The sequence below is a fragment of the Phascolarctos cinereus genome, unplaced genomic scaffold (genome assembly GCF_003287225.1).
Source record: "Phascolarctos cinereus isolate Bilbo 61053 unplaced genomic scaffold, phaCin_HiC Scaffold_726;HRSCAF=1367, whole genome shotgun sequence".
Lineage (NCBI taxonomy): Eukaryota > Metazoa > Chordata > Mammalia > Diprotodontia > Phascolarctidae > Phascolarctos > Phascolarctos cinereus.
The window spans coordinates 330,345,689-330,360,429 of record NW_027556098.1 but is presented as its reverse complement, the minus strand read 5'-3'; the positions used below and the strand labels follow the sequence as shown (position 1 = coordinate 330,360,429).

Below are 14,741 nucleotides of genomic sequence, written 5' to 3'. Positions count from 1 at the left end.
TTGTGGGGCCAATTAACATTCTTAAAAGACAACACATGTATAATTATATCCCACTTAATTTGGTTCTAGGCTTACAAGGATTTTTTTGAAGATTGAGGACAGAAGACTGAATTCTCTGCTCTTTCAAGACCATGAAGTCTGATGGCTACACAATCTATACAGTCCATACACCAACTCTGGAAAGGTGTGAAAATTCAAAATGTTCTGTGAACCTATTAAAAAAAAAGAGACCCTCCAATAATAGAGTAATTAAATAAATTGTGGAGCATTTATTTGTAAGGGTTGGTTTCTACCTTTACCCCAATTACGGTAATCACAAAAAGTCTAGCCAGCTTCATTCAATCAATCAATCAAGGATATAAACTAGGTATGGAAAAGTCCCTAATTAATTTGGGGGAGTGAAATGCTTTGATCATTTAATGATGGTAGGTGAGAGAAAATTTCTTGTAACTGGCTAAATCTGACACACATCTGGGTCTTTGTATAACAAAGGAAGCCAGTTCAAAACTACATTCTCTCAGTAGTCTAGTTGAGTGGTGGTCAATTCCTGTAGCAAAACACTCCTGAGAAATAACTACAGGGGGTGGAGGGTTGGGTAGGAGTTTTCTTTCTCTTCCCTCAACTTCCATTGACAAGGTGATGATCTTGTGAACTTCAAAAGGTCAGAAGAACTGGAATTCTCATCAGTACTGGTAACAGAATCTCTAAAGTAGCAATTTCTGCATTGGGAGCTGAAAGAAAAACCAAGGACAAGCTTAGACATACTGAGGAAGGGAAGCTTCTGTCTTCAATGAGAGCACTGACTCTCAGAGTTCATATTTACACATAAGAAGAACTTCATGAAGCCCCATGAAGAGAGAAAAGCACTTCTAGTAATCAAAAGCCATAACGTTATCCATATGATCTCTAAATTTGAGCCTCAAAGACCACCTCCCACAGGACTTCATATACGTAAGGGCAAAGAGTGTCCCCAGATTAAGGGAGACCTCTATAACCACTGTCCTTGCTATACCTTTCTTAGTAAACAGCCTTTCTCAAAGCTAATTAAATCTATGATCAATGGGAAACACACTGGTGGGGATTTATAAATGATGAGACTAGAAATTCCGGCTCCTTAGGGTTACCCTGAGGAAAGTAGTAGCCAGCCACTCTCTGGGAACCTAGCTTTCCAGAACAAGGGGGAAGTGGGAAAGTATACCCAGAGGCAGTACTATACATGTATTGGAACACTATAATATAATTAAGATAGATAAGTATGAAGTAATGTTAAAAAATAAAAGGTCCTCAATGAGACAACGTAAAGCGAACAAAACAGTATGTACTAACTACAACCATGTAAAAGAAAAAGTGAATGGAAATAAATGAAGGGGAAAAATCCTGATGAAGACTGAGTAACTAAAAAGTTGTGATATTTTATGCATGGAAATTGAATTTTTCAATGGAAAACAGTTGCTAAGCAAACTTTATTAGTCGTATTTAAAGTCTCAGGGTTGGAAGGGACCCTAGAGACCATCTAATCCAAAGCAAGAATCTCTGCTGCAAGAGATGGAAGAGAACAAAAACTCCCTTCTTCCACTACCACCAGCATCCCAGAAGCCCCAAAGCAGTCCATTTCATTCTGTGTAGCCTCTAACCCTTCGGAAGATTTTCCTTTCTTTTTCTCTTCTTTTTTTCCCCCCAATCTTTAGGCAATTGGGGTTAAGTGACTTGCCCAGGGTCACACAGCTAGTAAGTGTCCAGTCTTTGGTCTGAGGCTGCATTTGAACTCAGGTCCTCCTGACTTCAGGGCTGGTGCTCTATCCACTGCGCCACCTAGTTGCCCCACGGAAGATTTTTCCTTATGTTGAACCAAAACCAATTTCTCTCATGTCCAAAGAACTTCTTTGGGAGGACCAACAGAGTAAGTCCAATGCCTCTTCCATAGGGTATTTGAAGATTATGTTTCTTCTAAGTCTTCTCCAGGCAAAGTATCCCAAGTTCATCTCTCATATCACTATGTGACATAACTTTGGTGTATAATACTAAGTGATATAAGGCAGAGAAGGGCTTTGCTGTGCTTTCAAAAATTCTGGCAGAGACAGACAAATTACACCTCTTTTCTTCAGGCCTATGGACTTGTTGTCAAAGAGGGCATAATAGAAGTGGAAAAGGACAAAGACAGATGAAGAGATTTGATCTTAATCACCTTTATGTGTCTCTAAGCTGTGGGAAAAAGAAACGCTGGGAGGGGTGTGTGTGTGTGTGTGTGTGTGTGTGTGTGTGTGTGTGCGCGCTTGCGTGCATATTTGTTATCATTACTGCCTGTATCTAAGATGGGGAAGAAGTGATACAAAACACTTGCCTAAACCTAGTTGGAGATGAGGGCCAGGAATCTCATGTTGAGGGGGTCAGAAAAAAGAAAAAAAAATGACAACTGTTGCCTGAGCAGCATCTATTGGGGTAAAAATGCCAGGTCTAACAACAGCCTCCTAATACTTGGCCTGGGCTAAGCATACCTACCTGGAGTGTAGGAGGCTGTGGCTGGGAAGCCTATGTAAGAGAGAGTAAAAGAATCTTAGCAGGTGTGAGAAAGGCTTAAAGGGGCTTGTATTTTGAATTTAGGATAAGAGATTTAAAGATGGAAAGGGTTCTACAGAGGTGACAAGATTTCCCCAAGTCACATCTAGGGAGGCAGAGCAGGAACTCAACTCCAGATCCTCTGATTCTAAATCTGGCAGACTTTCCACCATCATGCTGCCTTTGAAATTCTGCAGCTTTGGGGCAGCTAGGTGGCACAGTGGATAGAGCACTGGCCCTTAAGTCAGGAGGACCTGAGTTCAAATCCAGCCTCAGACCAAACACTTGGCAATTACTAGCTGTGTGACCCTGGGCAAGTCACTTAACCCCAACTGCCTAAAAATTAAAAAAAAATTCTTCAGCTTTGTTTAGTGGAGTAGGCAGAAGGAGAAGACAACAGGAAGCTTTCATAAGAATTGATGGAGCATAATTTCATAAGAAACACATCCCTCAAAAGTGGGCAAGCTAAAAGGCCTAGAGAATAAATCCCTGGGTACTTAGTGTAGGAAGTTGTTGTGCCCTACATATATTCGGGAGGTAGCTCTAGAGGTAAAGGTGTAGTTTTGGGAGAGTCACATTTCTTCTCCATATATTCTTCTCTCACTTTCTTACTTTTTTTCACTTATATACTAAGTACAAGTTAAGCCTAGTTCCCAGAATCTCTTGATTGGACCTGTTAGTGAATACTGCTTATACTATGCATACTCATTTAAATTTAAACTTAACTCAATTCAACAAAATCCATACTAGCAGCTGCTACAAATATCAGCTCCTCCTGCAACCCACTCTGCAGTATCTCTTTTAATATTTGGAGCATGCCCCATGCTCATTTCTGCTCCTTACTTCTACTGTTGGAATTGTCTACATCTATAGCCATTGAAAACACTTGGTTTTTAAACTGGTGATAAAAGTGGAGAATTATTCCCTAGGAACCTGGTATACATAAAAATGACCACTAACATTTGTATGTATGACAGGCACTCACCATACTGATTAATATAGCTATTTCCCCCAGTATGCTTGATAGGATTTCAGCACTGGTGCTGCCATATTGTTAGAAGCAATGCTCTCCCAGAAATTGGCAAAGGAGAAAATCAGATGCCTGAACACTGAAAGATGTATATTAAGTTGGATTTTTAAAGACAGTAATAGTCACCCTAATGTGTAACTGAGTTATGGGGAGAAAACTTTTTTCAAACCATCTAAAGACCTGTCTTCCTCTATCTCACATAGCAAATGTTTTTGATGAATTACACATTAGGGTGACAACCCATGTATCTCCAAAATGGCTAATTATAGTGCAATGGCAGGCTGAGTTGACCGTTCAATTCTAAATTTAAAGTTCCTTGTAATTTTCTTAGAACCATTTCTAGCAAGCTAAAATTTGTTATGATGGTTCTTAGCTCAAAAAGTGATCCTTTTTTTTTTCACATCCTGATGAAAACACAATGAATTCTTCTGTGATTTAAATGACCATGGAGAAATGAATCAGAGGGCTGAAAGCGATATGAGAGATCTTTGAATTTATCTTGCCTTTGGGAAGAACCTTATTTAACTACTTAAGACAGTGGAGAATCTACTTGGTTTTAAAATATCTCTCTATATAATATATATTATATATATAATATATCTCATATAGAAATATAATAATATAATAAATACAATATTTATAAACTTATAAATTTATAATATAATAATAATATAAATAATATAATATATACACACCTCCATTTATATAAGAGATTCCTTAATGTTTTATAACCCATTCCAATACTACTAATTTTCATTGTTGGGAAGTTATTTCTTTTTTTTTTTTAATTTTCTACTTTTAGGCAATTGGGGTTAAGTGACTTGCCTAGAGTCACATAGCTAGGAAGTGTTAAGTGTTTGATCTGAGGCTGGATTTGAACTCAGGTACTCCTGACTTCAGGCCCAGTGCTCTATCTACTGAACTATCTAGCCACCCCTGGGAAGTTATTTCTAACAGCTACCCTAGAACTTACATGCTCACCTTTTCTCATTCTGGACTTAATAGAAATTAAAAAGAACAACAATCCTGTTGACTACCTTCGATATTAAAATCTTTCCTAAAATGTATCCTTATTAAGTCATCATTCTAGCTCTTACTTCTGGTGTAGTTCCACTGCACTGTCCCAGTTTGTAGAATAGCAGTATTTTCACAGTATCCCAGAGCTGGAATCAAAGTCAGAGGCTAGTTAGCATAAACTATATTTGGATAGGAATTGCCTCTATAACACATCCTGACAAGTGATCAAGCTCACTGATGTCACTTGAAGGTCACTACTTCTCAGGCCAGCCCATTTCTTTTTTTAAGATAGCTTTGATTGTTAGGAAGGTTTTCCTTCTTGTTATGCTTAAATCTTCTTCTTTTCAGCATCTACCTCTTGTCCCTAATTCTGTACTCTGGGACCAATCTGGAAAAGCTTAATCATTCTTCCACATGATAGCGCTATAAATAGTTGAATATTACTATTATGTTTCCTCTAAGTCTTTTTTTTTTTTTAATATCCTCAGTTCCTTCAGTCATTCCCTGTATGGTATGGTACCCAGTCTTCTTGACATCTTGGTTACCTTCATCTAGATGTGTTCCAGAACAAGTCTAACCAGAACACAGAACTATGAGACTATTAGCTTCCTTGTTCTGAAGACTGTATCTCTCTTAATGAAGCCTAAAATCATGTTACCTTTTTTTGAAGGGGAGGGGGCTGCTAAGTCACACTGTTGATTTAAATTGAGCTAACTCCTCCCCCAAAACCTTTTCTCAAATTAAGTGTTGTTTCATCATGCCTTCTTTATCTTGTATGTGGGTGGGTGTTTCTTTTGAACATATTTTATGTTTATTCTTATTAAATGTGAGAAATCTTTTTCAATCCAGGAAATTTCTATAAAATTTCCAACAATGAATAGGATAAAAAGTCAGCAGTAAATTTCTTATCAGTTATTTTGTCTCAAACTACTATATATGCATAGGACACACTCTAATTTTTTATGGCCATGGAATGTTCTCGGATTGGATGGGGTCAATGAGGTCATCCCTGATTCCTAGGAAAGATGGTGGAGCCATTGGAAAATACATAATTATTTTGTAGAGTCATGAGTCAAGAGAAAGATAATCTTGAACTATGGTCAATAATTAAGAAATAACTTCCTTCCATCCCAACACTGTCCATACAAGAATAAAGTCCAGGTTAGATATCAATGTGTGATTCCCAATAGAGAAAATCCAGAGGTCAAAAAGAGAAAATTTGTCTCATTTGTCTCATATTCATAAACCAATTGCATCCATTCTTCAGGACTTCAGGATAATCCTTTCCACATTCTCTAGATGTCTTCCCCTCCCTTAAATTGTCACCTTCAACTTTTATATAAGTCCTACTTCAATGCTTTACTGTGACATGGAGATGATCTTGGACTCTCAACCAGGGATATGTTGGTAAATGTTTAACAACCTCCTCTCTGGGGAAAAAATATATGCACTGACACTTTTAATTTTTATCTCCATTATTAACATTTTCACCATCATTTTTATAAGTCTAGAAAATCAACAAAGCAATAAATCAAGCCTTGGTTTGTAGCATTTGGCAATTTCTAAGGGTTAAATGCTCACTGTGAAAATTTAACAATTGGCTTTCAGCTTGAGCTGGCTCTAGAATATCCCTGCTCTCACTTATGCCAGTGAAGTACAAGCTCTGGCCAGTCCTACAAAGTTGAACAGGTTTTGATGATGGGTTTGGCGATAATAGATTGTAGACTTGTTGCCCAATGACTAGTCTCACCAAGTCTGTAGCCACTTTTTTTTTTTGCTTATTGTCACTCCTATTACATCATGAGCTCCTTGAAGGAAACACAATGCCTGGGCATATAGCAGGCATTTAAATGTTTATTGATTAACTGACTACTCATCTATCAATCAAGAAACACGTATTAAGTGTTTAATATTTGCTAGGTTCTAGAGATACAAAGACAAAAATGAAATAGCTCCTATGTTGGGGAAGCTAGGTCAATACAGCTCTGACCCTGGAGTCAGGAGGACCTGAGTTCAAATCCAGCCTCAGACACTTAACACTTATTAGCTGTGTGACCTTGGGCAAGTCACTTAACCTCTATTGCCTCACCAAAAAAAGAGAAAAAAAAAGAAATAGCTCCTATGCTAAAGGACTTTACAATCCAGCTGGGATATAGATAGATATATACAAATTAGATACAAGATAATCTGAAGAAAGGGAGACACTAGGACCTACAAGAACAAGAAAGCAGTACCTTCTGCATGAAGCTTGCTTTGCCTTCTCACCTCCATCTTTTAAAATCATTCATTTCATTTCAAGTATGAGGTAACAACAGTGTAAAGGGGTGGCAACTGGCTATGGAATGCTCCATTAGAAATAAGAAAGACAAAGTGTAGGAAGGAAAGAATTGGCAAAGTAGTTTTAGCCCTATCATGAACTTTTAAAAGCCAAACAGTGAAGTATAGATTTTAACCTAGAAGCAATAAGGAGCCATTAGAGTATACTGAGTAGGGGAATGACATAAGAAGATCTTGACATCTTTACATAAGCTGACCTTAGCAGCTGTGTGAAGGAGTGGGGGAAGACTTGGAAGGGAGGCAAATTAGGAGGCTATTGCAGTAGTCCAACTGAGCGGTGATTTGGACCTGAAGTAGAGTGGCCACTATGTGAGTTAAGAGATGGGAATAGATGTGAGAGATGTAGTGGACAAGATTTAGTAACTGATTGGATGTGCAGGGGTGAGAAAGAATGAAAAGTTAAGGATGTCACCAAGTTTGCAAACCTGGGTAACTGTGAGAATGGATGGTGGTAACTTCTATAGAAGTAGGGGATTTATAAAGAGGGGAGGGTTTTGGAGGAAACATGGTAAGCTCTTTTTTGGACTTGTTGAGTTTGTAATGACTATTAGACATCCAGTTTCAAACGTCTAATAGGTGCTCATTTGATGCAGGAGTGGAGAGACTAGGAATGGTTATATAGACCTAGGAATCATCTGCATACACTTGGTAACTGAACCCATAAGGACTGATGAGATCATTAAGAGTATATATATATAGACAAAAGGAGGCCCAGGACAGATACTTGAGCAGCCACCCACAGTTAGAGGACAAGGTTGGATGTAGAATGATGAATTTTTCAGGAATATTAACTCGAAGTTTACCTACATATTTATAGAGGAGTCATAAGAATAGCTAACATTTATATGGGGCTTTAAGGTTTGAGAATTGCTTTACATAATTTTTTTCCTCATGGCAACCCCGTGAGGTATATATATTAGCCCATTTTACAAATGAGAAAACTGGAGCTGAGGTTAAATGACTTGCTCAGGGTCATACAACTAGTGTCTAAGGCAGTGTTTGAACTCTGGACTTCTGGACTCCATATATGGCTACTTATTTATTGCAATACGCTGCCTCCATAAGCTCCAGGTTGGTGGAAGGACACACCTGACAAAATTACAGATCCTTTAAATATTGAAGAAGTCAGATCTAAACTGACGATACCATCTAGTTTCAGCCTCCAGAGAGTGCTCTCAGTGTCAACTGCACTCTCTTCTCAAGCCCAGGGCAGATTAACATTTCAGAGAAGAGGGCCAGCCAAAGGAAGGGAAATCAAACCTCTCTGTCCCTGGCTAGCTCTTCATATCCCCTCCAGAGTAAAGTGCTGAAAGATCCTGTATGGTACAGGAACAAAAGCTCAAAGAGGTTTTATTGGAGTGATAAATAGCAATTTTCCAAGTCAAGCAAGGTACTTGCCTCTAGTGGATCTCTCTACTAATTGCTCTACAAAGCCATCAGAACCTTCCCAGTGGCTCTGACATCTTTCCTGGGAATCAGTGTTGCTGATTCAGCAACAACAATTTCATGCAAACTAGGCAATTCCAGAGAATTCACAGAAGAGCTCATGTGTGGTATAAATGGGGGCATTGGGTGTGTGTGTAGGGGGGGATGTGATTTCGATGGCCTGCATTTCCCTATGGGGATTCTCTCAGCAACAAACCAATCTCAATAGAATATGTAATGATAATAACAACAGGTTGAATAAAGTGCTTTGTAAAGTGCAACACGCTACATGTAAATATTAACTAACTGGGTTGGAGTTCGGGAGATTCTTAAACTGTCATATCTTAGTAGTTCTAAGAGCTGTATCCTGGATCTGAGTTAGTGACTGTGGGCTAACCAATGAACTTGTCCAAGCCTCATTAATACTTATACCATTTAATTCACAGGTCACTAAATCTTCCCAAACAAAATAGATTTAGGTATTCAGCATTTTACCAACTACCAAAAAATGAATGATGCCCTAGGAAGACATATCCTAATGTAATTATAGGGTAGGCATGAGTACACATGTGTATATTTGTTAGAGTGGTTTTCACCAAAGAAGGGTTAGATGTGATAGGTCTTCACTTAGCAACTTCAAAGGACTTTATTGGCTAGATAAAGGAAATTGGATCAAATGAAACTCTTAGTAATAGAAGGTGGATTTGATTAGTAATGCTTATGTTTGGCATCTATGCCCCTTTATTTCCATCCTTCTGCCTTTTCTGTGTTTTGCAATACTTTAACATATGCCCACATCTGCATTGACTAGTTGCTTTCAAATGTTGAGACTTTCTAAAATAAAATCATGAAGATGAAATAAACTACAGTGAAAATACAGCATACAAATACTACCATGGAAAGAATATTGGTTTTGGAGTCAGAATACCTGGGTTTGAATTCTAGTATTATCATTTATTTTTGGATAAGAATGGTGATTTCATCAGTGCATAAGTCTCAATGAGAAGCTTTTTCTGCCACTGCAGATCTGCATCTTGCATCTTTGCTGCTACTTAGAGAGCTGCCTCCAACACTGAGAATTTGAAGCCAGGGTCAATTTTGCCACCTATAAAATCTGCACGATATGTACCTACTTCACAAGATCTTCACAGTTTTCTTTAATTTTCCTGTCATATCTTAAGTGCCTGGGTGAACCATATACTGGATCTGACTTTTATTATATGACCAGGGACTAGTACATCTTTCTGAGTTTTTGTCTTCTAATCTATAAAACGAGGGAGGTCGGCCTAAAAGTTTGCTATAGTTTATTCCAATTCTACAAATTTTTGACTCTATGAACAATACTTTTCATAATGAAGTAGATAGATATTTAATGTAGTGTGAAGACTACTTAACTCCAAGTCAGGACTTAGATTCAGATGCTTAGTAGTTGTATGACCACAGGTAAGTCACAATCTCTCTAAGCCTTAGTTTCCACATCTGTAAAAATGGATAATAATACCCATAACTCATCTCAAAGAGTTATTGTCAGGATCAAATGAGTTAATGTCCATTAAGTACTTCGCAAACCTTAAATTATACATAAAAAATATATAGTCAGTTATTATGTTTCCATTTTATATATGAGACTATTGAACCACAGAGCTCTTCCAGAGTAGGTCAGTCACACTAATACATACAAGTCTGAATACTTCTCTGCGCTAAAGGATAACTCATACATTTGTCTTATGCATTAAACATCATGTATTTGGCAGAACTAAAATATGGTTCCTCCTGTCTGACCTTAGCTAGGGTGTTTCCCCATTAAAAAAAGGCTTAGGCTGATTTGAAATGTGTCCAATGTAACCCATAGATGGAACAGGGCAGCAATTTGAAACCTGCAAGAAGAGCAGAAATGATAAAGAGGATATTGATAGAGTTGCCCCTGAAGAACACCATTCCTTTTGCCAGTTGATTCCACAGACAAGTCATGGCTTGGCAGATTTAATTTCACTCCAGTAGACATTTATTAAGCACCTACTATATGCACAGTATTCTGTGATTACAAAGACAAAAAAGAAACTGCTTTGCCCTCAAGGAGCTAACTAACATTCTGTTAAACCAAACCATCACTCTGGTAATCTATGAACCAGAGATGATGGATTAAAGTATCACATATTTTAGGGAATACAATTTGTATCACTTCCACATAGATTTTATCTACTGATTTAAACGGTATACATTCTTAGCATATCAGTGGTACAGGAGATGTTGAATAATCTTTGTCAAAAAGGGGGTGAGGTGCAGCATGGGGGAGAATTCTGCAAAATTTCTAATATGATACATTAAGTTTTCAGTACACAAATTCTACCAGCCTTCTACTTCTCAAGTGCCACCAGTCTAAAACATGGTATTTTGAAGTCTGGGCAGATTGGGAATGTAGACTTCATCTCATTTGAATACAGCAAGATTACATCCATGGCAAGTCAAAATTTGTAGATGCCTTTTAGTTAAATGTGGGGCCCTACCTAAGGCATGGTGAAGAAGTATGAGTTGCCCTGACCACATATGTTCCAAACTTGTGCACTTCTCTAGTACTGTACTCGATGTACCTACCCACTCTTTCTCCTGATGTTTTATTTGTGGGCGAGTGGACTCCAGGTTTATGGGTGAAATGTTTTGTGGCTATGGGTCTTATTTGTTTTGAGCTTAACAACAATAAAAATATGACCACAGCCTAGTATCCCATGAGGACCTTGGGATCTCATAAAAAAGAGCTCAAGAATTTTAAGGGTTCATCCCTTTTAAGTATCTTTCCTTCAACAAGGTACTTTATCAGTCCACAGGCATTTATTACATGATTAGTAATGTACCAGGCACTGCGCATAGACCCAAAGATTACATATGTGTATGTATATATACATATATGTGCATGCATATATGTATATTGACATATATACATACACACACATACATACATATATATATACACACACACACACACACACATATATATAGAAAACCACAGTGACAATGGCTAGTCCTACCTCCTCCTACTCGATTCCTTCTTTGGTCAGGTCTAATCACCACCGCAGTCATCCTTCTAGGGCCAAACTAATCACTGCTGACATCACCCCACCACTTCCTTCTCTAAATTCCAACAAAGCTATGTGTTTCCTGTCTCATGGGACACCCTAAGGAGAAAGAAACTGGCCTCTTTGGTTCCTAAATTTAGGTAGGCTTCAAAGGGGTGGTGGTGGTGAATAAAAGGTGAAATTTTAAAACAATTCGAAGAAACATAAACAATCCTTCTGGGCTAAGGTGGAAGTGGTTCGGGAGACACCCACTTTTGGCCGCAGGATGTAAGGACCCGTGACAGCCTAGTTTGCCATAGGTATGGGGGCTTCTCTAATCTATGGAATGGAGACTTACTTTAGGTCCTGCTTCTTTTAGGGAAATCTAGGGAGTGACTTAACGTGTTCTTCTTCGAAAGAACCCCTCCTCGTCAAGGCAGAAAGGGCGGCGGCGGCAGCAGCAGCAACAGCTCATGGCCCATTTCCCTAACTTTCCCCAAAGGAGAGTGGGAAAGCGCGGGAGGGCAGGAGGGAGTGCGCGCGCGAGACCGTGCCTAGGCCTAGCTCGCGCGCCACCTCCACTCCCCGCTTTCCTCCCCTCCCCCCACTCCGCCTTCCGAGTCCACTGTAATCATCACAGGCCCAGCCTCAGGCGACCTGTTGTCAGGGGGCATCACGTGATGCAGCCGCTCCGAGCTGCATCCTCCCCCCCACCCCCCCTTCCGCCTCCTGTTGAGCCCGCGGGGCGGGTTCCGTCACGTAATCCGGCGAGATCCCCGCCCCGCTGTTCTCCGGCGGCTCCAGGGAGGGGAGTCGAGAGAGGAAAGGGAAGGGAAAGAGAAGTGAAGGGGGAGGAGAAGAGGGGAAAGGGGAGGAGGGGGGAGGGGGCGGTGCCGGAGTCACGTGATCCGGGGGCAGCCCGGAAAGCTCCCAGGAGGAGCCTGGCGCCGCCATTTTCCTGCAGCTGCCTGTCCCTCTCGCCCTGCCCGGCTCCAGCTGACCAGAGAGGGGGTGGGCTGAGCTGAGGCAGGGGCAGGGGAGTGCCCCGGACCGTGTCCGACCCCCCGGGTGACAGCCGCCCGTTCGCTCGGAGCTCGCGGTGGCCGCGTCGGGCCCTGAGCCCCGCCCCAGGCCGGGAGGCGGGGAGAGAGCCCGTGGGGGGTGGGCAGGCAGGCCGGGGGTGCGGCGGCGGCGGCGGCGGTGGGGGGGGGTCCCCCGGCGCTTGGGGGTCCCAGTCCCCGCCGGCTGCGGAGCGGGAGGGGCAGCGAAGGAGGCAGCGCAGCCGAGATGTCGGGACAGAGCCTGACGGACCGGATCACTGCCGCCCAGCACAGTGTCACCGGCTCGGCCGTCTCCAAGACAGTATGCAAGGCCACGACCCACGAGATCATGGGGCCCAAGAAAAAGCACCTGGACTGTGAGTGAAACCGAGAGCGAGCCTCCCGGCCCCGGCCCCCGCCACCCTCCTGTGCCTGCCTGTCTACCTGCCCGCCCGCCTCCCCCGCCGATGATCTGTTCTGGTCTGGGCCACCCCTAGTCTCCCTTCGGCCCGCCCCAGCGCACCTGCCTCCTGGGCTTTCCTTTTCCTCCCTTGGACCCTGGCACCAGCCTCTGACAAGTCACTCCCCCCTTGCCCTTGTGCCTCTGAGACCCTCCCTCCCCAGTTGGCTCCACGCCACCCACCCACTGCCGTCCGCCACAGACCCCTCTGCACGGCCAGCCCACTGGTCTCCCCGTATCTCCCAGTCCTCCTTTTTTATCTGCTGCTGCCTTCTGCCCTCCCACCCCACCCCGCCCTGCCCTGTTACCTTGTTACTCTTACCAAATCCTCTCCCCTCTCCTCCCAGCTCTCTTTTGGCCCGTCACATCTAATCATTCTGTTGTTTTTGCATCCCCTTCCCCCCTTCCCGTTAGCTTGCTTAATTTTTCCATACATACTAAGATTTGGGGAGCCATAGTCCCTGGTTCCTTTGCACCCTTAACCCCACCCCCAAAGTAAGAAGTGAACTTAAATTCCCCCAACCTAAGATGTATCCGAAACCTTTCCTCTGTCAGCTTCTTCCTTTCAGTGTTATATTTTCAGTCTTTATATTCCTCCACTCTCAAAAACTCTTTGTCTGTTTTTTCTGCCACAGTCTCTTAGACTCCTTTTATCTTCTTTTCTATCATACCCGACTTTATTACAGATAATCTTCTTTGTCTAGGAGAGTGAAAGTGAGGGAAGTAGGGTTGGGCTTTAAGGAGGTAGTGGTGATGTTGATGGTGTCGTTCTTATCGAAAACTGAGCTTTCCAGTTGCCTCTGGTAGAATTTAATCCATATGTTTGCTGGGGTGAGTTTAAACTAGGTTCTGTAAAATGGGTTCAGTGGCCCTGCTGGATTGCTGGTTATCATAACCCCGGTATTTTGTATTTAGAAAGGAGGATGTGTGAAAATAATTGAATTCAGAATTGATGAATATATTTAACTTGTAGCTTCAGGTGCCTTAAAGATCTTAGAATCTTTTCGTGTTTGATATGTTAATGGTCAGTGTGATTCTTGGATTATAATTATTTTGCTTAATTTCAGATTGTGTTGAGCTGTATAAGGAAGTAACTGTATATTTGGATGAACTACTAGTTACTTGGCTTGATATCGCTAAGTTTCTTGGCTTTCTAAAAAAAGTCCTTTCCCTATTTTTCAGATGTGGAAACTAGGAATATTGTTGTTTCTATTCCCTTGCCTTACCTAAAGTACAAAGCTCAATGGATTTTTTCAAGCTTTGGCTCTAGAGAGCTTTGACTAAAAGCTTTCCAACAGGATGAAATAGAGAAATGTATAAGAAGTTCCTTTTTTTTTTTCTGGGTCGAATGGACCAAGCCCTATTTTTTTTTACACTAGGTTTGTGTACAGTTACATAGTTAACTGTACTTAAAGAGTATATCTTTAGGTACTTTTCATCAGATTTAAAACTTCCTTACTTATGCCGTGAAGCAAGAGTGAGAGTGTTTATAGAAAGACCAAGGAATTAAATGTCAAGACTGCTGTTTTGGTTTTTGACTTTGGCCAAAACCTTTCTAGATGTTGTCATCTTTTTATTTGTTTTTGAGTGAGTATTCCTGCAACTTACTTAAGGATAATAACAAAGCGCTACAACAGCAGAATGTTGGAGTAGTCAACCTATGTCATGTATTTTCCTCATTTTAGCAAACTTTTAATCCTGAATTTATTTATTCAGTCACCCATTGTGTTTGTAATATAATAGTGGTTCCTTTCATGTGCTAGTTTGTCAATTGATGTATATTGAGGGAATGAACTTCATTTTAATATTAGTCCAAACATAAT

At 41.0% G+C, this 14,741-nt stretch overlaps 1 protein-coding gene and 1 long non-coding RNA gene across 17 annotated transcripts in view; one reads left to right on the top strand and one right to left on the bottom strand.

Annotated features, from left to right (window-relative positions):
* Positions 1-246: 246 nt before the first annotated feature.
* LOC144458218 (uncharacterized) lies at positions 247-12,117 on the bottom strand. Its single transcript, XR_013487797.1, has 2 exons — positions 11,777-12,117; positions 247-731 (listed from the first exon to the last, which is right to left on the bottom strand). It is a non-coding gene; the product is annotated as an uncharacterized LOC144458218 (long non-coding RNA).
* A 213-nt stretch (positions 12,118-12,330) lies between these two features.
* Positions 12,331-14,741, top strand: part of PICALM (phosphatidylinositol binding clathrin assembly protein) — a 125,709-nt gene continuing 123,298 nt past the window's right edge. For 9 of the 16 annotated variants that reach the window (XM_020993693.2, XM_020993700.2, XM_020993686.2 and 6 more), the window contains exon 1: positions 12,332-12,835. In XM_020993693.2, coding sequence (XP_020849352.1) covers positions 12,706-12,835 — 130 coding nt within the window. In that variant the 5' untranslated portion in view covers positions 12,332-12,705. Of the gene's footprint in view, positions 12,836-14,741 lie in introns of all 16 variants that reach the window. The other 7 variants (XM_020993698.2, XM_020993696.2, XM_020993697.2 and 4 more) reach the window with 3 other exon arrangements.